Raw genomic sequence first — 23,927 nt, forward strand, 5'->3', positions numbered from 1 at the left:
TTAGCATAGCATTTCTCCACCTCCATTAATAAGTCTAAAGGAGAGCCCCTGTGTGCAGCCACAATACCCAGGTGGGAGCACCATACCCTGGCTGGCGATAAGGTGTTGTAAGAAGTTTTCTCCCCGGCAAGAGGGATGTCTGGACCCAGTCTGCCTGGGGTGCAGGCGAGGGTTTCAGAGGGACAGGATCGCCCAGGACAAACACATTCTAGGCAAAGTGGGACGCCTAATTTAAGGATCATTTCGATATTCTCATGTACGGCAGGCCAGAATTTTTGTGCAACATGGCAGGACCACAACATGTGCAGGAGTGTGCCAAAGCTCACCCCACACCAGCAGCTATTCGGACTGTCTCCAAGGATTCACACTGGCGCTATTTGGTCCACTTTAAACGAACCCTGGTCCACTTCCACAGATAGTTTGGTTTGTTTGGACTGGTGTGAACGCTCATTCGAACTCGGACCAAACGAGCCAACCCTGGTCCGCTTGAAAACTGGGGTCTCGGTTCACTTGCAAGTGAACCCTGGTGCGGTTCGCTTACAGTGGGAAAGGCAAACGGACTATCCAGCGAACCAAAGAGAGGAAGTGAACCAAAGAGAGGAAGTGAACCAAAGAGAGGAAGAGCGCAGTGCATTTTGGTGTTTGGTGTTTTTGTGGTGACCAAGCCAGCTGAAGGGGATGGATTTCCGTTTTCGGCCCTGGCCAATCGATGAGCCAGGTTTTCTTCTTCCTCCTGCTTTTTTCCCTTCCTGGTCAGTGGTTGTTTTGGGCAAAACTGCCCCCAAACAAGCAGCTGTTGTAACTGCGTGATGTTATCCCTGGTCTGCTTTAAGAAGTGCAGTGTCAAAGTGAACCGAACCAAATGAAGGTGTGAAATTTTCTGGCGTTCTCCCCCCAGTCGAAACAAATCCCCCGGACTATCCTGGTGTGAATGCGCCCTTAATTTCATCCTAAATAACCTTGAGGGGGACCAGTATACCCTGTTTATTATTGTAAAGTCTCGTTCTAAGTTCCCGTGATGTTTTCTTTTGGTTCTTTAAAATGCTGTTCCATTCCTGTTCAACAAACTCTTTAGACCAGGCCAAAACAGCAGCATAAGAAAAAGTTACAGTGAGCAACAACACAAATAAAGACATTAAAGATATACAGTGACATGTAGAAATATTGGGACACCTTCACACAATGACAAGAATCAACTGATTAATTCATCCTAAATTCAGGCAGCAAAGCACCAGCCATCTAATCAGCTATTTCAGAAATATTTTGTTCGACTTCCAGCTTCATAGGTCAGGGCTAAATGAAATGTCACAAGTCCAGTAAGTGGGAGCGGCTGCAAAGATCCGACTGCTACAGGCAAATCAAATGTTGAGTGAATGAGCCTGGTGGCTAATATACAGTCTGCAGCCTTTCTACACACTGGGACTGTTTCTGTGTGTGCTGAAAGCAAGGCATTAATCAATACCATGATATGACGTGTACTGTGGTGCTGCTGAGGTAACAAAGAGAGCACTTATCTGCTCCCTGCTCGGCGGATGAGCAGTGATGTAACTGGCATCCGCTGATTAAGCGGCCAGACAGTCAGACTGCTTCTCAGGGGCAGTGGGCGCATCTAGGCCACAAAGACAATGTCCCTTTCATGAGAAAGTTGAAAACTGGGCTAAAATGTTGTGACATAAGCAGATCTCAGACAGTTTTCCACCGTGTTGTGCTTGATGCAACATCTCACAGCCAGAGCATGACATGAAAACACAGGAGCACAGGGGTATTTGTTATATAACTTAATTATAGACTCATGTGTTGCTCCAATGGAAGGAGGAAATAACCAAAATATAAAGATTTAAGTCTTTGCAGAGGCACTGTCTAATATTGTCTTGGTCCTTTGCAAGTGACTTTCTACAATAAGCAGAAACTTCCAGGGCTGAAAAATAACCAATGCGGAAGTGCTAAACATTACGATGGCTCGGTTCCATTAAGTGTCCCAGTAAGCTATTCCAGAGAGCCAGCATGCACAATACCAGGACCTCCCTCAAGTGGAGTGCAGCTATCATTAATGTTATCGGATACAACTGTGCTTTTCCTCCCCAGCACCACACTCTCGTCAAAACATGGTCACGTCAGGTCACTTCTGGCTCAAATATCCAAGATGGCGAGGGCGAAAATGCCAAACTTGAGGTTTTAAAAAGGAAATCCACAAACAAATGGGTCACGTCAGAGTCCTGGGTAACCTGCAAAAAGCCGTGTGACAGGTAAAGAAATAAATAGTCATGGGTACGGGCAGGGGTGAAACTGAACTACAGCGGGCAGGCATCAGGTGAGAACAAAAATGGATATATATTTTTCAAAATAAAACAAATGGAAAAGATGTGCAGTATATGTGTATTATTTTGACATCTAAATCACTCTTATCAAGCTGCAATTCTTTCTATTCTGAAAGTCAGTGACACAAGTTGAACCTCTGACCCCATTGTCACATTCGTCACTGACTTGGAAGACACTAAGGATGAAACTTTGCAGTCCGAGGATGAGGTGGCAGTCTTCATCAAGTTCAAGATACTCAAGGAGGGTCCTTTAAAGACTTTATAGTGGTGGAAGGAGCAGGCTAAAATGTTTCCTAACCTGGCAGTGATTGTGCCGAATGTTTTCGCCATCCTGGCATCGAGTGCAGCCGGTGAAAGAGACTAAAAAGACATTTTAGTTTCAAGTCAAGAACGGGAAACCCATCTTAATGTGAGTGGCTGTTGCCTGTGTATGTTTAATTACAGGTAGGGGTCGTGGGACTTTAATCAACAGGTGCGAGGAGGTGCAGCTTTGACTTAAGCCCCTTTTACTCTGCCAGATTTCTGGCGAGTTGATCCGAGGCGCCCAATTTTCCGCCACGTAGGGTAGACATATTGGCGGAACCTTTTTGGTTGAAAAAGAACAAGGCGCCCTTCTGCCACGGGAGGAGCTGTTGATGACGCCGCAACGTGCGAGCCACTGGCGGTGGATAAACAGGAAAGAGCTGATAGCAGGAATTAGCGAGCAGCTAGTAGCAAGAGGGAAACGCAAACCTCACAGACTGTAAAGATGAGCAACTGAGGAGACAAGGAATTGCGCTCCCTCCTTGCCCTCGCAAACGATGACGGGGACGGTGAAGAACGGGCCGACTTACGAGAGAATCGCCGAAGGACTGACCAGCCGCAGCTTCCCTCCCACGTCACTGTTTACGTCACACGCTGAGCTACATGTTTTGTTACTTGCTCACGCCCCCCATTGCCCCGAAAAAGGCGCATTCTGTATAAACAAAAGTAGGCAGGCGGCATTTTGCTGCACTCCCCGATTTTGTTTTTATACTGCCAATGCTGAACGAAGACTGATTGGGCTTTCCTGCAAATTTATACAATTCCTATTTAAAAAGGGCTGTAGACATAATGACGGGTAACGGGTTGGTTCTGGTACTGAGCTGTACGGGTATTGGTGGGTAGAGTACTCTGGTTGACGTCATGGTCCTGTGTCCATTATTCTGATACAGTCTATGGTCTGTACCAGTCAAGGACATGTCCGTGGTGATCTAATCAACCAGAACAAGCTCATGCACAAACAGCTCTGTGAGACAAAGGAGGGAAATTAGCAAAGCACTAAATGTAACGTCTTAACTGTGTGTTATTAGTCAGAACAGTTATTAATAAGTACAGGAGTGTTTTAGACATACAGTAATTCCAAAGTGTCGGCCGGTCAGCGGTCAGCACGCAGTTTTCCCTGCGCTCACTGGAGTCATATGATATTGGGGATTTCTCTGTGCTTCCTGTGAGGAAATATAACTCACTGAGGACTGATTCCACATTGGAAATGGTAAAAGTATGTATATCCATGGACTTTAAGTGTGTTTGAATGCTACATCAGTGATTTTTCAGGACAGGAAAGTGGATGTACACGCTGGATAGTGTCTAAGGAAGTGAAGAAACAACATGCAAGCATTTTAAACATGCCCAAAATAAAAAATACTATAGACATGAAATGACACTGGGGAAAGTGCTGGCTAATGGTACTCTCTTTAACTGACTGAAGCTATATTTTGGACTGTCATGTGGTTAAAAAATTAATCACAAAAGATGCGACAGACTAGCATCATTATTTGTCAAACTAAGTTCAAGACAAGATGGCGACTGATCAATCAGGCCTTTTGTTACCTGTTTGCGTCATCAGTCAGTCAGTCAGTCACAAACAGCTGGAGATGTGTGAGGAATAGTCATTAACAAAAACAGCTGATCACTACTGCACGGAAAAGCATGGGTTATGAAATTTCTGCACATACAGTCTGTGAATTGAATGAGCTCCACACACAGTGATGAATTTATCTGCTAAGAAAATAACACCAGTTCCACTGAGCTGAACTTTTTCTCCACAGGCTCAGGTTTCTAATCCAGGAATAGATGCATCGATTTATTCTCCCAGGGAAGATGGGAGGAGACTGGATTTGCAACAGATACACCAAGTGCAGCCCAAGGACAGTAATCAGGGTGTGGCGAGGAGCTCTGATCTCTTTTTCATGGACACTTCCTGTCTCTCCAAGCAAAATGCAGATACTTCCACCGGTTGTTCAGCCTCCAAACTCCATGATTTGCATCCTTTGATGACCTTACATTTAACTTTTTTTTTTAATTTTAATTTGACTGCTTCTTTTCTCTGTTTAGGTTTTGATGCATCATGAGGGACGCACAATAATATCGGCCAATATGCTTTTTCTTACTAGGCACAATGAATAAATACTACATAAATTAAAAAATATTGCATTTCATGTCTCCATCTGCTGGTGGGGCATCACGATAACAGTATGCATGCATGATATGATGTTATTCCACTACAGAAGAGACCTGATGATCAAATTAGGCAGGGCAAAATGCAGATATATCGATATTGGTTATGAGTCAAATGAGTTGTTGCATATCAGATATCAGCAAAAAATCCAATACTGTGCATCCCTAATCATGATGCACTAGACTGTGAAGGCATGTTTAAAGGCTCAAAATGGAAAAAAAGGAATTTCAGTATTTTTAATAAAGGACAGGAAAGATAAAAATGTGTTAAATAACTGTGTGGATGCAACTCGTGTAATCTGAAAGCACAACACATGATCAAAGTGTAACATGTAAACCTGCTCCCCAAGTGATTGACAGGTATCAGTACAAAAAATATGTCCATTATTGAGCTAAGTTTTTATTCTAAATAAATAAATATTGAATCCTTACAAAGTATGCATTGTTCTGCAGAACTGGGGCAATACATTCTGACAGCTGCAAAGTCAGAAAACTACATCTGTCTGTGACATCATCCGTCTGCCCCACTCAAGAGCTTTTCAGTGAGACCTTAGATCCCCACCAGTAGCTGACAGTGCCCTCTGGAGGAAGTCTGAGGAAACACAGCTTTCCTGTGGGGATTATTATTCCAAATAATGCAGTGTAAAATGGTGTAACACACAATATAAACTGCATACATCCAAAGGCAATCGGCCAGCTAATATATGATCTCTTTGCCAAGTCATGTGAGTTTGGGTCATGGCCTGTGTCACATGGCATCTTCCTTCTCTCTGTTACTTCCTCCTCCTTCAAACTGCATTGCATGAGTGCTGACTGACAGAGGGTACACAAGAGAAAACTCTGTACTACGCTACAAGCTGTCACAGCAGAAAAGACCTAAGAGTATCTCACTGGAGTCAATTTTCTGGCCACTTGATGAATGAAAACCAACGTTCGGCAGTATTTTAGCTCACGATTGAACTTTTCTCGGTCGTCTGACTCTATCTTTCTCGCTCTCATCTGAAAGGAACTAACAGTTTGTGTAAGTTAGATAACACAGTTGTATGGAAGTTGAAACTGTCGCATGCAGTAAATAAGCCTGACCCTTATGTACCATGTCTGTCACTGGATCTATCGGTAGTTTGAGTACACTAAATAAAAACACATGCATTGACAGAAGTCCATCTTTGACTGACTTCTGTGGCTCTGCTTTTCAATTTGACTTCTCCCCTCATCATGTAGCAGATGCTGAGGTCTACTAATGACGCTCTGTTGCCCCCATTTGATCACATCCAGTAATACACCAGTCACACCACCATCATGACAAAATAAGGACCAACTCTTTGTCTTAATAATTTGTACACCTCGACCAACAGGCTGCAATAAAATCAGCCACCGATCAACACCGAGCTGTGTTTACAGTAACCTGCGCAATCAGGTGTAAACTTGCAAATGGAAAAGTTGTTTTGTAACTGCTGACTCGAGTGAAACTGAGGGGAAACAATGCCAGCCGTCATCTTCAGTCAGATTTTCCAATGTGACTGTGGCGTCTGAATCTTTCAGTTTCCTTTCTGAAACATTTCCATGACTTCTCTTTATTGGTCTATAAAGGAGACCTTAGCCGGGTGTTGAAGGTGAGCTGGTCTGCAGCGAGACATAAATCATGGGAAAAATCATATGAGGTGATGATGATGATGGAAAAATCCCACTCGTCACAATCTGCTATTCAACAGTAAATTAGCTGAGGAGAGGTAAATGCCACTCACTGCATGATGACTGTGCTGCAAACATGGACGGCCACACCTCGACCATCTCAGGTGACAGCACACTTGCCTGCCAGTCATCCATTAAACTGGATTTGACACAACAGGCTCAGGTGACACTTTCTGTCTTTTGAAGGCGAACGCGCTCCTTTTGAACTTCTTTCTGGTGATGCTGTGACGTTTGTAGTCAGGGCTTATGTCAAAACTACGAATCCATTTCATAGATAATATGCTTAGGGCTCACATTGGGAATGAATCTTGTCTTGACTCCAGGGACTGTTTTAACGAATAACTGGCAATCTGGTTTACCATGTCTTTGTGTCCAACTGACTAATAGAGTCAACAGTCTTTGAAATTAGTTGGGTATTGAGTGAGAGCTCTGCAGCTAGCTGCGAATCAGGCTGCAGTGTAACCACTCGGAGCATTTAAGAGCTTGTTTTTGCCACTGACACACTCAGATTGTTATCCCAAATGTCTGACAACATTATGGAAAGGATCCCTACAGAGACAGATCTTTTTGTTTAACCAGAAACACAAATCGTTACCGGCTAATCCTCTAGACTATCTAACTAAACAGTAATTTTAGTGTGTATAGAGCCGTGTAAGGTTTGTTTCAACCTATAACACAGTCTGATTGTTGAAATGGTGGAAAAATGAACCAAAATGGTTTTTGGGAGTTTTATTTTTGTTTTCTGTGGATTTTGAATGAGGTGTGTTTTATGATGATAAAACTGCAGTTTATTTTTTGAGGCTGGTGGGTTTGGCGCAGAGATGGGGGACTCGAATCACATGACTTATGACGTTGCAAATATGATGACTTGAGACTTACTTGACTAACGTTGATAAAAGACTTGACTTTGACTTTGTATTCATGACTTGAGACTTGACTTTGACTTGAGACGGATGACTCGAAAGGACGTGGCTTTAATTCACTATTAAAGGCACGCTAAGCACTGTTGGGCGTCACTTCTGTTTACGTTCAACAATGTTATCGAACACAATGGAGCTAGCTAGTTTTGGAGTCTTCACAACACTTGCGGAGATCCAAGAGGAGAGGGGGTAGCAACACAGCTCCACCTAATGGAGGCTGACGGCGCCCCAGATTCAAACGTCCAAAAACACATGATTGAAACCACAAAATATCTCCATACTGCTCGTCCGTAGTGATCCAAGTGTCCTGAAGCCCCAACATAAAAAGTTGTTTGGAAAAACAATTGAGCTTCATTTGAACTCTGTTTTTAGCCTCACTGTAGCCTGTAGCTCTGACTGCCTCTCTGGGCACCGCGCTCACGTGTGTATGCTTGCTTTCGTTGGTTTCGCGCTGGCCGGACTTTTCACAGCATATTCAGAGGACATGCTAGCGGATCGTGAGGAGATGTTTGCTGTATGTGACATATGAATCGACTTGACTTGCTTGATTCTCACCACAACTAACTTGAGACTTGCTTGTGACTTGCACATGTGTGACTTTCCCCCACGTCTGGTTTGGCGTTACAGATTTCAGGCTGTTTCTAGTAAAATAAAAATGGTCTTTAAAGTTGACTTCTGTGGGGTCCTTTCTAAGATGTCATCAGACACTTAAAACAACAATTGGAGCGTGTCAGTGGAAATAACACGCACTTTTAGTGGACGTGCATTGAATGCACACGATTAACTGTCATCATTACAGGTTGAAAAGTACAGAAAATACCCTTCAAGAGCAAAAAGGTTGATGATGAAGATGAAGAAAGGCCTTTAATCACTTGCATGTCTATACTTCTGCCTGCTCCACCACTTAAGAGTCCTGTCAGTGCAAAGAGAGGCAAAGAAGAAGAGTAATTTCACCGATCGCTTACGTGTAACCATTTCGCACAGCTGAGGCCATTTACAGCACCAGTGTGACTAGCTCATCCCATGTACCTGCAAAACATCGTCTGCAGTGTTATCTTCATCATTGCCATCAAACGTCAGAGGGATTATAAATAATTGAAGGCACCTCGTAGCTTAGTGGGAAGAGCAGGCGCCCCCAATGCACAAAGGCACTGTCCTTGCTGCAGCGGCGGTGGGCTCAGTTCCAGCCCGTGGCCCGATGCTGCATGTCATCTCCACCTCATGCTTGGTCTGTCCTATCTGATAAAGGCATAAAAAGTACAAAAAATAATAATAAAGAAATAGGATCGCAGCTGAAGATAAAAGGGAAGCTATTGATTCAAATTTAAAAAGCCTTTGCTATCACTCTCTCTGCACATTCTTCTTTTGTAAAAACTAGTTGGGTTTTTGTGTGTACACATCGTCTGCACAACTGGCTCCAGATGTTTTATATACACTCTTAGTTTGCAGTTTTCAACAGAAGACACAGATATCTAACAAAGTTCAGAGCAGAGTGGACGACTCAATCTACAATAATAAACAATCCAAGTCAATGAAGTGGAGCAACGCTAATGATGAAAATTCTTTGGAAATCTCTGGTTTCAAAACCAGTAACACTTACAGGAACCCTTCACTGAGCTTGAAAATGAAGTCAGGCATATGATGGGAATCTGACCCCAGCTCAGCTTGGTCTTTCATCTCTCCTGATATGTCAGGTAGATATTAATATCAGCCACTGACTAAGTTCAGCAAAAACAGAAGTTGGCTCGAGTCAAACGTTTTGTCCGCTCAGTTCCTTTTTGGGCGGACGGCTCAGTCCGAGTCATGAGAGATGCTGGAAACGACCGAAGCTTCCACTGTATCGGTTTCATCTCTGGCTTTTGGCCGTGCTGGAGTCGTTTAGGCTGCTCGTGAGAGGAGAGGGGTTCAGGAGGTTATCCTTAGGCTCCTCATTCAGAGGCGGGCTGAACATGACACTCACACGTCTCCCTACACATTTCTGACATCTGATACCCACCGACGCCACAACCAAGGACTCCTGCTGTACCTAGCTGTCTTTATCCCTCACATACACCTGGGGTGGACACAATAACATGAACATCTACACAGGAATTAAACATAAATGAATGCTTAGAACTCCTTTTTGTTGAGACAGTAACACAAATGTGTTTGAATTGCGACTGTACAGTAAGCTGTAATATCATTTGTTCATGTTTATGTGTCCACGCTCTACTTATTGATTTGAGTCGACACAACTCTTTACCAGCTCCTGGTGTAATTTTAAAAGGTAGACTTGGCTCTCCAAAGGCCTCATTTAGCTTTATTTCGTCCTCCATTAGTATTTATCACAACAGCAAAGGCAATAAGGCCAACATGAGTCAGCGTAAATGCCTTACTTAGCCTTACAAAAACTGCTGACCAAGAGCTGGAAAACCCCATGACTACCAGCAACAAATGTAGAAGACCTTCAGGGGAAAAACATGTTAAGTAGTTTTTCCCACGACGTCTGTTCAGTGGCAGCGGCTTTCAGCTGCTGGAACATTGTTACTGTTATCAATCTGACCACATGCGATGTGTGTCTGAAATAAACACTGGCTTCACTTATATGTAAAGAGCATGAGGAGAGATAAGAACAGAATTTCAGGTGGACTACAGCAGAGGGTCCATATCCAGTGAGACAGGTGCTTTGATTTGCAGATATTGTGCGCACTATTATTATTTAGGGATGCCACAAATACGATTTTCTGGGCCCAATCTTGATTCCAGACCTTAGATATTGGGTATCAGCCACTATCAAGTTCAATCCAATACCTAAATGTTGATTAAATATGTATCTCTGACATAGCTGTCACAGCTTCTAAATTTCACACAGCTTATTTTTCACAAGCTACTTCATCCAAATACTTAAAGTCCTAGATTAGAACTATTAATTAAGCTACTCATAAGCTACACTACGAAGACACATTGAGTTTAAAGCCTATTTTACAAGTGAGATCCAGCCAGGACAGGTTCAAATAGCAGCATCAAACACATAAAAGGACAACATCAAGTCCCAACAATGGGTGCGGCAAAAAAATACACTACATTAAATAGTCAGTGCATTAACAAGGCAGCAATATTTGATCTTGTTTTGTCTTTGAAACTGCAGCTAGCAGTGATAACTTCCATTATTGTAAGTTAAAAACAATTTAAAGAGATAAGGGTTTTAGGTTTGAGCTCGGCCTGCAGATCATTTAAGGACTAAGGGCTGCAGTAGGTTTGTTTTGCCAGACTGTACTGATAAAAGGCACTTTGAGCCATTTGTGCAACCTCAGATTAGGACTGTTTTAGTAAGTAGGAAGTAAGCCTAGGATGACTTTAAAGACTAAGATGTACCAGTGTTGTATCCTTCTCAAAGTGAGCGATGAACACCTGACCATATACTGGAGGAAAACTGATTTACTTGAGGATTTAATTCACTTTTACTGCCCGACTTGATGTGGGTACAAGTGTAAAAAAAGTTGCTGCTTTTATTGTGGTAGTCTACGAGTAACGTGACGTTGTATCTGTTCAAGAAAAACAAAGCTGAAGCGAGAGCACAGACAATGGCAGATGGTCCGGGGACGGACCTTCAGCTGCTCAAACAGCGACTCGAATTTAGCCAGCCCAGTGCAAACTCCCTTCTGCATCAGCAAGTTTTCAGTTGTTGCCGTTACACAGATTAGACCCAGCCGACTGTGAACCTGGGTGTTGTCCCAGCAGAGGCTTTATGAGCAGGGAGAGAGAAATGTAGCACTTTAGGTTTCCTTGAAAAATGTTTTAAATCATACTGGATTTGGAGAATGTGACTGAAACACTGTTCTCTCTGTTGGATTTATTAATTATAGAAACAGTCTTTAGCCGAGTACACACTGACTGCTGAGAGCGTGTTAACCAGACAACTGACGAGTTTAATTTAAGGCTGTAACAAAGATACTTATGGAATTAATGTTCATTAGTGCCAGCTGATACGATCTGTCAACATTTGTCATTATAACCATGCTGGCTAAAAATGAGAGGCTGATTTCTGAATGTTCGGTATACTGATCTCTGCTCGCAAGAGAGAGGACAGATTCATTAGTGCTTGAGATAAGCTAATTTGTGTACTGCATTTTGCCGACCTCAGTCTCTGAACTCAGAGTCACTCATATTTTGAGCAACGCCGTAATGCTAACAGGCTGATGAATGCATTTAGTGGTTAAGTCACTCTCAGTACGTTTACATGCTCAGTTAAATAAAGCTACTGTTATAGCTCGAGTGGGCCATTTAATTGGACCACTGTCCTTGTCCCAGTATACAAGCACGAGAGGGGAATCCATTTAATGACCAAAGTATGCCCGACTCCCCTACGGTAGGTGGAGATATGCCCCCTTTCAGCTTGATAGTACTGGACCTTTTTCCGGTTGACCTATTACGTCATAGACCAAACAATCGACTAACAACTTAGCTATGGTTAGCTAGCGGAAAACTGGTACCATGTTGGACAACTATATCTCATACGTGCTGTATGTTTACTTTTTCTTTTTCTTCTCTTCTTCGGTTATGCATTTGATGCTATTCGACTTCCGGTCAAGCAAGGGACGGAAAGTGTGCAGCATGCTCAGAGCTTCTAGGCCAGTTTAGGTCCGACTGACTGTATACAATATGATTTAGTACGATTTCAATCTGACTGAGTAAACGTACTGAGTAACTCAAGGTCAGGATTAATCAGCCCGTCTTCTGATCCATCCAGCCAGTGCTCAAGAAACACAGCCAGTATATGATACAGGTGCTTCAAGCTAGACCAACAAATTAGCCAGGCCAATATTAGCTTGTTGCATATATACTGAATTGGTGTAGATGCTAGAGCTAGTTAGAACTAGGTTTGAGGTCATTTGTGACGCTGTTACTGTACGTTCTCACCAACAGCGACCAGAGCTTCCAAAACGGCCGAAGTCATTCATTTTCAACGTGAGTCTGGCGTCTTGGGCAACCTGGTCTTGGGCGACCAAAGCGACCAGAGCGGTCCGGAGGGGAGTTAAAACTTGTGTAACTTTATGGTAATGAGCTCTGACGCGGTTCGGCAGCAACCAATCGGAATGCTGATGTGCTTCGATGAAGCGGGTCCCAGGGAACAAGCCTTGTAACTTTGGTTCCTACAGCACACTTGTTCTGACGATGGATATCGAGAAGTTTATTACTTGCGTTCGTACCCACTCAGTCCTTTATAGTGTGTCGCTGTTTGGTTACAGAGACCAAAATAAGAAGAATGGGGCTTGGGACCACGTCACGGAGGTAGTTGGTTGGTCTGGTGAGTTTTAAAGTGTGTAATGTTCGTAATAGAGGAGAGAAGTGCAGGCTAATGTTGTGACGTAGCATGCAAAGTCTTCCTTACTTGATTTGAATGGGATGACATACGTTTTATGTTTTCACTGATCAAACATAACAAAACATTTAAATTGACAAGCACGATCGAACGCTCAATGGTTCACGTGATGAGTAACTAGAGCGACCATAGCTGCCGCAAATATTTTGGACAGTCATGCTTCTTGGTCGTCTGCGAGATACTTTGCCTCTTTGGAAGCTTCTGGTTTGAACGTACAGTAACATATCACAGCTGATTTTTACATTCTTAAATGTCTTGCTAAGTGTATAAAAAACAAGCCAAAAAAAAAAAAAAAAACCAGACACACAAATCGTCATAATCAGTAACAAGACTATTGTTTATGTAAAAAATAATACTACTGGTAAATATACTGTGAAAGATGTTATAGACTTTCTATACTCCTAAATATAGATATCATTATCTGCCTTTAAACTCTAGTATTGGTTGACCTATACTTCAAGTTTGCAGCTAACCTTTAAAACCTGGCTCACACACCATCAAACTATAGGCTGTGTTGAACCCTATTTTGGCCAGGAGAGAAGTAAAAGGGAACAGAAGCAGCACAGTAAAGCTCTGTGGAAAAACCTCGTCTGGATCTCAGATGATGATGCACTTATGCATTGTGTAGCGTGTCATGGGTTCCCAAGGACAACACAGGGTTATTTTTAAAGGCACTGATAGCTACAGAAAACATTCCCTGAAGAGCTGTGGAAGGAGGTGGCAAAGCAGACACAGCTCAGCTCTCTACAAAAAGTTGTCAAAGATTTTATGACTTGCAGGCACATAAAGTCCAGTGAGTAATCACGGAGCCACACCTTAATCTTCTGCAAATTTGATCACAGCTAATCAGTGATATCAAACTAGTGGCTTTATAACGAGTGACAAATTAAGTTTGATGAAGTCTTTAACTGCTAAATGTGTCAGATCATTTAGTGGCTCAACAATTGTAATAGAAAAATGATGTGTCCCAAGATTGCCAAGATTGAGTACAAGTGCGTTTGCAGCTGAAATTAACACAGACAGACTCCCTCAAGGTTAAACTTGCATTACTAAGTAAACTTTTAAAGTGGTTTAATGCCCTTGATGAAAAGGCCACTTTGACGATTGGGCTAAACTGTGTGCATTTCCCAAAAAAGGGGGGTTGAGTTCTCTGAAAACCCTTCTGTCTGACCGGCGAGGGACACACCCCTTGTCCTGAGTGTTGCGTGTAAATAAGGAGCAACTGGAACAAACATCCCACGTAGGATTGGCAGGGGAGGCGGCGCACTGGGAGGCCGCACAGAAGCAGGAGTAGATACAGTGGGAGCCAGGGCCCAGTTGGTGTCCATGTGCTGACTGCTGGGCTCCAAATAAAGCAGAGGGCAGCACATGATAGCCCAAGGTGCATGCCTTTTTAAACATGAATGCACACACGCATGCAGACATAATGCTGTGTTGTGAGGACGTTCATTTACTGAACCTAAACCATTCATACTGCACCCACCTTAAATCACTAACTATATATATGCACGCTGTATTTACTGTGTGACCTCTGTTGCCAGCTGAGAAATAGCCCCATTCTCTTTCAGGTTTTGCGGTACATCTGGAGCCAAAGAGTTGTACCGTGAAACACCACTCAGTGACCTCAAGACCTTGATATATCTGTCACAGTTGGACTATGTATAACATCGCTTACAGTAAAAAAGAAACTGTTTAGACAGCCTGAAACACTGACCGGACTTCAGAGGTTTCACATTTTAACATAACTAGCCTACGAAATCACAGAGATGCTGATTTGCACATTATCACATTGTCCACCTGGACCTTTATGCTCTGCCATTTCTCCTCTAATCATCACGCTGTAACCTGTGACAGGCTGTTATAACACCACAACTTTCACACATTCACATATATGGAGCTTTTTGTTCAGCAGCAAGCGGCACAAACATTCCCAAAGGTTTATGACAAAATCACTTGACGACACCGACTCCTGTGTGCATACGGTGAGAGAGGAGAGGGAGAGACGCTGTGCTGCTGCCAGAGGAACCACTGAATGAGTTCCCTCTGAGCGGTAAGTCGCTAAAAGAGTCTGAGAAGTCCGGGGCTGTTCATAAAACATTCAGGACGCCACAGTATGAGTGAGTATCATATTAAAAATCATACCAATATTATCATACCCCTAGACTGCATAAAATAATAGACATAGCCACTGCGACGTCACCCACTGATTTGTGGCTTTTGTTTTGGAGCCTTGAGTTCTGCTTTTTGGCAGTCATCGTTTGGTTTCTGGAGACAGAAATGACCATATTTGGACAAAAAGGTGCAACTGTGAAGGAGCGAAGGGTGGATCTGACTCATAGACTGTAGCCTGTCACTCAAGCAGCTTAAATATGTCTAATTATTACCCTTCATAAAACGTAAATGGGTGTGTTGTTTAAAAATTCAGCACCTACTCAGTTCTCATGACAAGCAAAACAGTTTGTGTGTGCCAGGGTGTTAATGTAATGCTGTGAAGTTGGGCATTTTACCACGAGGGTCTATAGGGATCGACCCACTTCTGGAGTGAGCCTAGCAGCGCTCGACAGTGCGAGCGTTTCACTCAGATTTGTGACTAAAACTAGGTGTGTGTGAACTGTAAAAAATATTTAGGGGCACATATGCGCATAAAAAAAAAAAAAAATCAGCCGAAGCAGCCTATATTTTTGTCAATAAAAAAATATGATAATCTAACCGCAAATGTTGGAGGAACTCCAGCTGCCTTCCCTCTTCCCTCTTCCCCATGTGACACGGATATGGGTGGTTTTCCAAGCCACTGTCAGCACAATAAATATAAGTCCCACTGTCGGCAGCGTGGAAATAAGTCAAAGCGTGGCGGACGAGACGGACTGGGTTAAACAGCGGATCTCCGGGGAAGCCCTCTCCCCTCTCCCCGCAGTGAGGGACCGTTCTCCAAGCTACCGCTGCTGGGCAGCGTGGAAATAAGTCAAAGTGTGGAGGAGACGAGGGACCGGGTTAAGCGGCGGACCTCCGGGGAAGCCTGCTCCGTTCTCCCCGCAGTTAGGGACCGTTCGTCACGGTACCGCTGCTGGGCAGGGTGGAAATAAGTCCTGCAGAGTTTCAGAGGACCTGGAGAACGTTTTAGGATAGTAATAACATTATATAAGATAATCATATTGCAAAGATAATATATATAAGATAATAACATTAAAGACAAAATTAAATTGCAATACTTTTTCAAAACTTGATGATTTTACATTTCTGTACATTTTGTATACAAATTCATTAAATAATTTTGCTTGTAAATGTCTATTTGCATCACGTTTATTACGGAAAACACATTATTTGATCAATTTACATTCTGCCCCCAAAGTTCTTTGTGTGCTCCTTACTTTTTCAACTTAGGAGCACATGTGCTCTTTGGGAAAAAAGTTAGCATCAAGCCCTGCCTAGAAGTTGCCATGAAAGCAATGGCGGTCTCTGGCACTTCCATGGTGGCTTCGCTTTCAGCCCGGGAGGTTGCCGCTCGGTAAAGTTGGGAAACTTGAAAGAGACACTATCTAAATCAAAGCACACACTCTGACTAGTAGTCCCTGATATGGTGTGATCTCCAGAAACACTTGCTCCTACAGTACATTTCCCATAATGCCATTAACAGCATCTTTTCGTGCGTGTCTCATGGCAGCATCTTACAAGTTCCACACCCCCAGTTTGAAACGTAGGGTTAAATGTGCAGTCTCCGATCCAAGGCTAAAAAAACTCTTCACATCATCAGGGTTATTTTCTCAGACTTGACTAAAGCTTCTCCACAGCCACGGAAGACATTTTTAGCTGTTGAGTAATACTACACATGATGAGTAATACCCGTAAAAATCAGTAAAATCTCAAATTATGAAACCTGTAGATAACTGCTGCTGCCGCTCTGCAACAAGCCTCAATAATGTTTCAAAACCCCAAAGATCTGCCAGTGTGTGAACTGCCTGAGATAGATTGACAGTCGGTCTCCGTTGAAGTTTAATTCCGACACCTTTTGGAGACTCTTATCCCCGCAGAACCTCATTTATCTTTCAGTGCCTGCCTAATCCCTCATAAATCCACATGTAATCTCAGTCATTCTACGTATCTGAAGCAAGGGTGCATCGTCTGTTGTACCCTGAAACCTCTATTAATATATTCATTACATCTCTATATCCTTTGATATACAGTGTAAAGTCATTGTTAGAATATCTAAAATACACTTTATATATTTAGCCTGTCACAACTGTGTTCATATTTTCCTTTTACTTCCTTTAGTCACAGCTTGGCTGCTGCATCACAGACTGAACAAGGAACAAGTAGAAAGCACATAGATTGCCTGCAAGGCGTTAATAGAAGGGCGAGCCAGTGAAACAAGCCAACTGTACCCTCTTTTCTATAATTTCCACTTCTTCATAACCACTGCTTCCTCTTACGACATGTTGCTTAATCTCGCTCTTATACATTTGTTGTGCAACCTCAGTGACAACAGCAACACAATTCTCCAGTTCAGCTAGACTAAAAGAGATAAAAACCTGAAAACCTTTCCGTAAACTGTTTATCAGTGACAGAGGAATGTCAAGAAAACCTTCTTTGTATGTGTTTAAGATAACGGGCCGCACTCAGTCTGCTTTACCTGGAATCTGTAAGGGTTTCATTTGAGACAATCCACCTGATTAAAGCTGTCATGACCTAGCCTGGGAACCAGACGCATCTGCAAGCTCATGTTTTATTGGCGCGTGCAGATGCGTCTGGTCACCCCTCCCGTTCAAACAGATTCCCACTGGTCCAGATTCTTGGCAGGACAATCACATCCGTTTGTGTAGCATGGGACGGGTTTGTTACGATGATTGCGTCACCGATCTGACTCACATTAACCTGTCAGACTGAGCAGTGCTGATCAATTACAAATCGAGGTTCTGTTACTGCATTACCTATTCTCAGGCTGAAAAGATTTCAGACACATATTTTAGTGTACTATTTAGCTTTCATTTGAGAAGGGATGCCATTTTTTCCTGCTTGAACACGGACCAAGCACTGCCTCAACTTGCATGTGTGTCCCTCAGTGCTACATCATGTTTCATTGCTCTGATTAACTGCGAAGGCTATCCAAAAGCATCCAGAGGCAGATTGGTCTGTGTCCGCTGATGACGCCCCCTGGAAATCAAAAATGAACTCAAAGGTTCCAGCCTAATTCCCAAATATGATTTAGATTGGAACCTCTCATTTCATCTGGATTTTGCGAATTAGTTTAGGGTAGTCATGACCCAGAAAATCCTGGTACGTAGAAGTTGCTCTGTTTCATTACAAACATTAAAAAGTGGTGCATCTGTGAAAGAAAATGCCCGACCCTTCATTATGTAAACTCATTACCTGCTGTAGTTGTCAACTTTATCATTCAAGAATGTAATTTTGCAGATGCATCCAGTGGCCTGTGAGTAAATAGATTACTGTAAACAAGCAGGCGTCCCCTGCTATCAGTCATGTATTGATTGCAGTACACTGACAGCAGTAGCGGAAAGAAGTAATTGAAATCCAGGAATAGCTTACAAAACAAAGGGTCAACATTCAATAATGAGATACTTCAGTGATGCATGACTCCTGATTAATACCTGCATTTCCCACAGCAGCAAGAGTAACAGTCTTCAAACAATCCTCCAACAAGTCTAACTGCTGAATATCAAACTCACCGTCCAACAGCCAAATAACTTTTAGTTTAGTCAGCACTTACAGGTGTTAAAATTAGTTCAAGTCCCAAAAGATGTCAGATGTCAAAAGTAGCAAAAATACCCATCACAACTTCCAAGTGACATCTTCAACAGACCAAATCCCCAAAGAAAGTCAGTGTCCAGTAGACGTTGGCTCAAGAGAAGAGGACAAACTTCCCCGCAGGGCAGAATGAACTTTGTCCGTCTTAATTGTTAACACACACGCACAAGTGATAGAAACATGGTAACTCTAATCATTCAACATCATTCTTCCATTGTGCCACCACCAGCTGATTATGTGTCCTCAGAGGAGATACAATCGTCTTCAGAGCTGTGTAACAAATACTTCGGAGATTATAACGTTTGCCGATCACACACAATATAGTCTGTCATTGTCTGGCCGGGAGAAATGCAAGGCAAAGGCCGGGACGAGTCCACGTACTGCAGACACAAGCAGGGATGCACCAATCTGACTTTTTCAGTCCCCAATAATGTTGTGTTGTTCGCGAACGAATCGATCAAAAGAACGAATCTGTTGAGTGAACGTACAGAACTGAATCACTTCCGGAACTGATTTGTTCATTTCTCAGTTTAGTTGAGCTCACCAGCCAGCGTGCAGGCCGGGAGTGGAACTGCCGATTTGGTCCGTGCGAACGATGACTCACTTGCGAGTCACGAGTCAGCCAGGGTGCAGGGAGGGACTGCCTACCGCGTGACGAATCACTCGGTGAACGAATCACTCGGTAAACAACGTAACCCAGATCCCTGAGTGATTCAAATCATTTCTTTTCAGTGATTAGCGTTTTCTCCACGCTAATGGCTAATGTAGCCAGGAGTCAAGCCACATGAACACAATCACACACCTCCCATTGTTTTAACAGACTTAGTTTCCAGATAAACAAACTTAAAACGTTAGGCTGGCCAGTAATGAGACTCACCAGTGCAGGGCAGACGCAGCAGCAGTTCAGCCATGTATCAGTTCAGTGAGTTGGACTATGCAGTACACAGCAGAGTCCTGCACGGGTCCAGTTTTCAAGATCCGCCCCGCCCCGACCCGGGGACGTACAAAACTGCACCCGAACTGCAAACCCGTGCATCAGACCAATTAGTACCGCAACCCGGTCCGACCCGCTGAAACACGACCCGCAGCCCAAACCGTAACCCGGATTTAAAGTAATCATTTTGGGTCATATTGGCTGAATACTGAAGAGCATATCACCACAGTTAAGGTGCCAGTGAGTAAACAACGACCTGAATGAAGCAGCTCTCACAATAAAAACCTGACTTCAGCTCCATCATCAACCCTCTGTGTTCTTCTCCCATACGAGTGTAAAAGCACTCGTTTGTTACGTTTAATGCTTTTAAACTTTTAATCTATGTAAAGGAACTTTACATGTGTAATAATAGACTTACTTTCTGTCCAGAGCGATGTTCAGCAGTTGCGAGCCGTCACGTGTTTTTAGAATCCATCGAGGAGAGAAGTAATCCATCAGGGAAACACTTCAGAAACATTATAAAGTGATAGTTGTACGTTTTATCCACTTATTTCTCAAATACCTAGATAATTATTTACTGTTTTGGAAGCGGCGCTTGTTAGACGGTGGCAGCCATGTTGATTCTCTTGTCCAATCACAAATTGAGTTATTACATGGTGAAATGTGTGTAAACGGCTGAACCAATGACCGTTGCAAAATAGCGGAGGCGATCCTCAGAGAGTAAATAATGACCAAGATAAATATCTGTAGTTTAGTATTTTATATTAATTTTGATGTGTTTATCTAAAACCCGAGATCCGACCCCTATGTTATTTTTTCCACCCAGATCCGAACCCAGGAAAACCTTTTTTTTTTTTTTTTTTTAGGACTCTGATACACGGTCAGGGCTCCTCTCGCCAAGCACTGAACAATTCGGTGAACAAATCTTTTGAACGAATCTTTTTAATGAACTGATTCTAGTGATTCAGTAACATCTAAAGAACTACTTTGCCCATCACTAGTCCCCAAATCCAAACCTGGGTTTTGGGAATTGGACGATATGGAGTACCAATCAAAAAGCAGTGCGTGACTGGGATCATTCTTGACTGTGTAAGGCAACATCAGGCTTGACTTAAACGTTGCGTGCCTCACTTTGTTCAATAAAACGCAGCCAAGAGATGCCTAGATATAAATCCACTGAATTGTTATTCAATATTAAAATAATAAATCATGGAAAATTGAAATTCCAGTAAAAAAAAAAAAAAAAATACAAAAATAAGAACAAACATTAAGTCACAAAAACGTGTCGACATTTAGTGCAAATAGGAATTTAAATTCCAATGTAAAATAACGTCAGAGCTGAAATTGTTAAACACAGAACTGAACTGAATAGATCAGCCCAACTGTCAATGATTTGAGTCAGTATTGGCCCAATATCCAATATCAGTATCTGTTCCGTTCATCCCTAAACACAAGCTACTCCAAGTGCACCGGTGCACGTGCACACCCATCTGCTTCTTAACAACTTAATCTGATTTAGAATGAAATTTAATCTTTGCATTAAAACTGAGACAACAGGTGCCAATCTGTCCTTGTATCATAGAAGAGGAAGTCACATGGAAGAACTCTGCTTTTGCTCCTCTCAAGTGGAGCTACTGATTTAAGACAGCATGTCTATGTTCTAAATTAAGCTACACATGGAAACACACCGGTTTTTGTACCCATGTTAGATCGTATAGATTCCTGCAGTGGCTGAATCAACAATCACAAGCCATGGAAGTCAAAATCAAAGTGCCTTTAGTACAATCGGAAGTATTTCACATGTCAAATAAACAGAACTAGGAATTTGTTATCTTTGTTTCAACTAATGCCATCAAATATCGTTCTGAGTCTGCACAGAAACCAGAAACTGACCTGTTAGCCACCTAGCATCTTGTTCTGGCCCTGGATCAGTAAGACATTTTGGGTTGGACCCAACACAACACCCTGACACAGCCAGGGATGTAATGACACCTTGATCTGGGTCAATGTATTGTTCAGTGATCAACAATCCAATATCACTGATGCAAGGTGAAAACATGTAGTCATCTTTAAGATATACTTTTATTGTGAAATACCAATGGCACACATGTGTCACCGTTTCCCTCCAAGCACACCTCCTTCCTAAAGATTCAAACAGTGCTAAGGCTCACGCACCAGGAAGATGGTGGGTAAGAGCCTGGAAAAAGACAAACGAGGACATCGTCTCGTATTGATTGGAGGCGCCCGACTTGAATCGGAATCGTGCCGTCGCAGACTTTGTGATATCTGCAAACACTGCATTGGTATCCAAAGAATCAATAGAATATTGTATCATGATGAAACTGGTGATTCATCCCCAGTACAACCAGTCATTTCTTATCCATACTAAAAAACTAAAACCTCCAGTTGTTTCCTGACAGCCGTCTTCCATTCACCTACGTTACTGTGACATATGAAACAGCCTGTGTGGACGTAGTGACCCACGTCTCTCAAAACAACTGCATTCAAAAGAAACCTTATCTTAAGACGGACTCATTTAAGCAGCTTAGCACAGTTTAACAAAAGCCCGTGCTCTAACGATCACCAATCGATACCCACAACAGATTGTCTCCACACACACACACTTGGACATCAGCACACTGTAATTCGGCGTGCTCGGATCGGCCTGTGTGCCAGGCAATTATCCCAGCACCTCCTAACCCTCGACCTGTTGCTATAGAAGCACCTTGTTTGTGAGCAACTGGTCGAGCAAGGCTTGAGGACAGAGTGTGCAGACGAGTTATGGTTCAGAGATCATCATCTGCATTATCGTGATTCAAACAACATCTGAAAATAACTTATCTGCAACACTTAAGTGATTTATTTGTGTTGTTTTGTCGCTGTAAATTGTACATAATTCACAATTTTGTAACACTTCTTAGTCTGGAACTCTTTATTTAATGACGCAATCTTCATTTTTAACATTTTCTTTTTATGTGTGATTGTTGTTCTGACCTCTCGTGTGCACATAAACTGAATATCGTGGCATATATCAAGATGAATTTCCCTTTAGAAACAGAAGCACATAGTAGACTAATATGACTTTAAATGACAAGGTAGCACTGGTAATACAACTTGCTTATATGTAGGATTATTTCAACACTGTAGCGGGTTTAAATTAAAGAATTTATTTGTCTTCTGTTACAGACTAAAACTCCTCCATCTAGTAGGCAAATACAGCAAATAACAGGAGGGACAAATGTACAGGTAGTTTGCTCAATTAGATGTGGCAAAATTTGATATAATGCTTAATTAAATTTTCAGTTTTATCCAAATTAAACAGTTTAAACTGTGTGTGACTGAGTGCCAGAGCTCTCAATGAAGTGTTGGTGACAAATTACATTTCACAACTTATCCAAATATTGTTTAATAAAACTTTTAGTGACCCAGATTGACTCTAGGTGAGTGTATTCACACACAGGCTGGGTTTGGGGGTCCTGACGCCCCGGCTTCATTACATAACTCCAGGAGGACAAACAGCCAGACAAGTGAAATGCGACGGGCTAATCCTCCTCTGGCAGACAGATGAGATAAGAAGTGGGACACGGAGTTAGTGACGGGCGGCTGTCTTACCGTACTTGTTGGGCTCCCTGTTGTACTCCAGGATCGGCACCACGACGTTGGGGTCCTGCGGCTCGAACACGGAGTCCTCCCCCGCCTCCTTCTCCTCCAGTGTGTCGCCGCCGCCGCCGCCGCTGCTGCTGCCGCTGGAGTCCCCTGCCGGGTCAGCGACAACCGCGTCCGAGTGCTCCCCCTCCCCGGGGACCCCAACTCCTCTGCCAACCGGGACCACCACAAACCTTTCCCCCATGTCCCTCCTGCTGTCCTCCCCTCGTCTCTGTACTTTTAACGGAGGAGCGAACACACGCTGTCCGGCTCACACTCAGCGAGAGTGAACACACAGGACAGCGTACCGCGGAACACACACACGCTCACGAGCCGATCAGAGGATTGATTACAGTACACACGTGCCCGCCCCCCGCCTTCTCTCATTGGCTGACAGGGCCGAGGAGCGCTGTCAATCACCCTCAGGAGCCAATCAGAGTGTTGGAAATTTGTTAATTGTAAAATGGACGAGTTCTGATATTTGCATCAAATTTAATGGCGTCCTCCCCAAAGTTCAATATCTCTGTAATATTTATTTATCAAAATAAATAAACTAATTTTCCAAGACTGTGTGAGCAAAATAATTTCATATTTTTTTTTATTAATGTCATAATTGTTAAAATACATTTTCTTTAACTAATCAATAAATTAATTTATTTATTTTATTTTTTTGTATATTTTGGAGTGGATCTCTAAACTATATATCTGTTAAAATACTTTTAATTTTTTTTCTATTTTATTTTATTTATTCTTAATTTAATTTAATTCAATTTAATTTAATTTTGTTTTATTTTTTGGACCGGCAGGGTGGCGTTGGA

The 23,927-nt window shown here is 42.7% G+C and overlaps 1 protein-coding gene across 3 annotated transcripts in view; it reads right to left on the reverse strand.

Moving 5' to 3' along the window:
* slc12a7b (solute carrier family 12 member 7b) overlaps positions 1-23,355 on the reverse strand; it is an 89,513-nt gene extending 66,158 nt beyond the window's left edge. Inside the window, exon 1 of one of the 3 annotated variants that reach the window (XM_049565493.1) lies at positions 23,077-23,355. In XM_049565493.1, the coding sequence (XP_049421450.1) occupies positions 23,077-23,314 (238 nt within the window). In that variant the 5' untranslated portion in view covers positions 23,315-23,355. The remainder of the gene's footprint in view (positions 1-23,076) is intronic. The other 2 variants (XM_049565491.1, XM_049565490.1) reach the window with 2 other exon arrangements.
* Positions 23,356-23,927: the final 572 nt, after the last annotated feature.

The sequence above is a fragment of the Epinephelus fuscoguttatus genome, linkage group LG21, assembly GCF_011397635.1.
Source record: "Epinephelus fuscoguttatus linkage group LG21, E.fuscoguttatus.final_Chr_v1".
Taxonomy (NCBI): Eukaryota; Metazoa; Chordata; class Actinopteri; order Perciformes; family Serranidae; genus Epinephelus; species Epinephelus fuscoguttatus.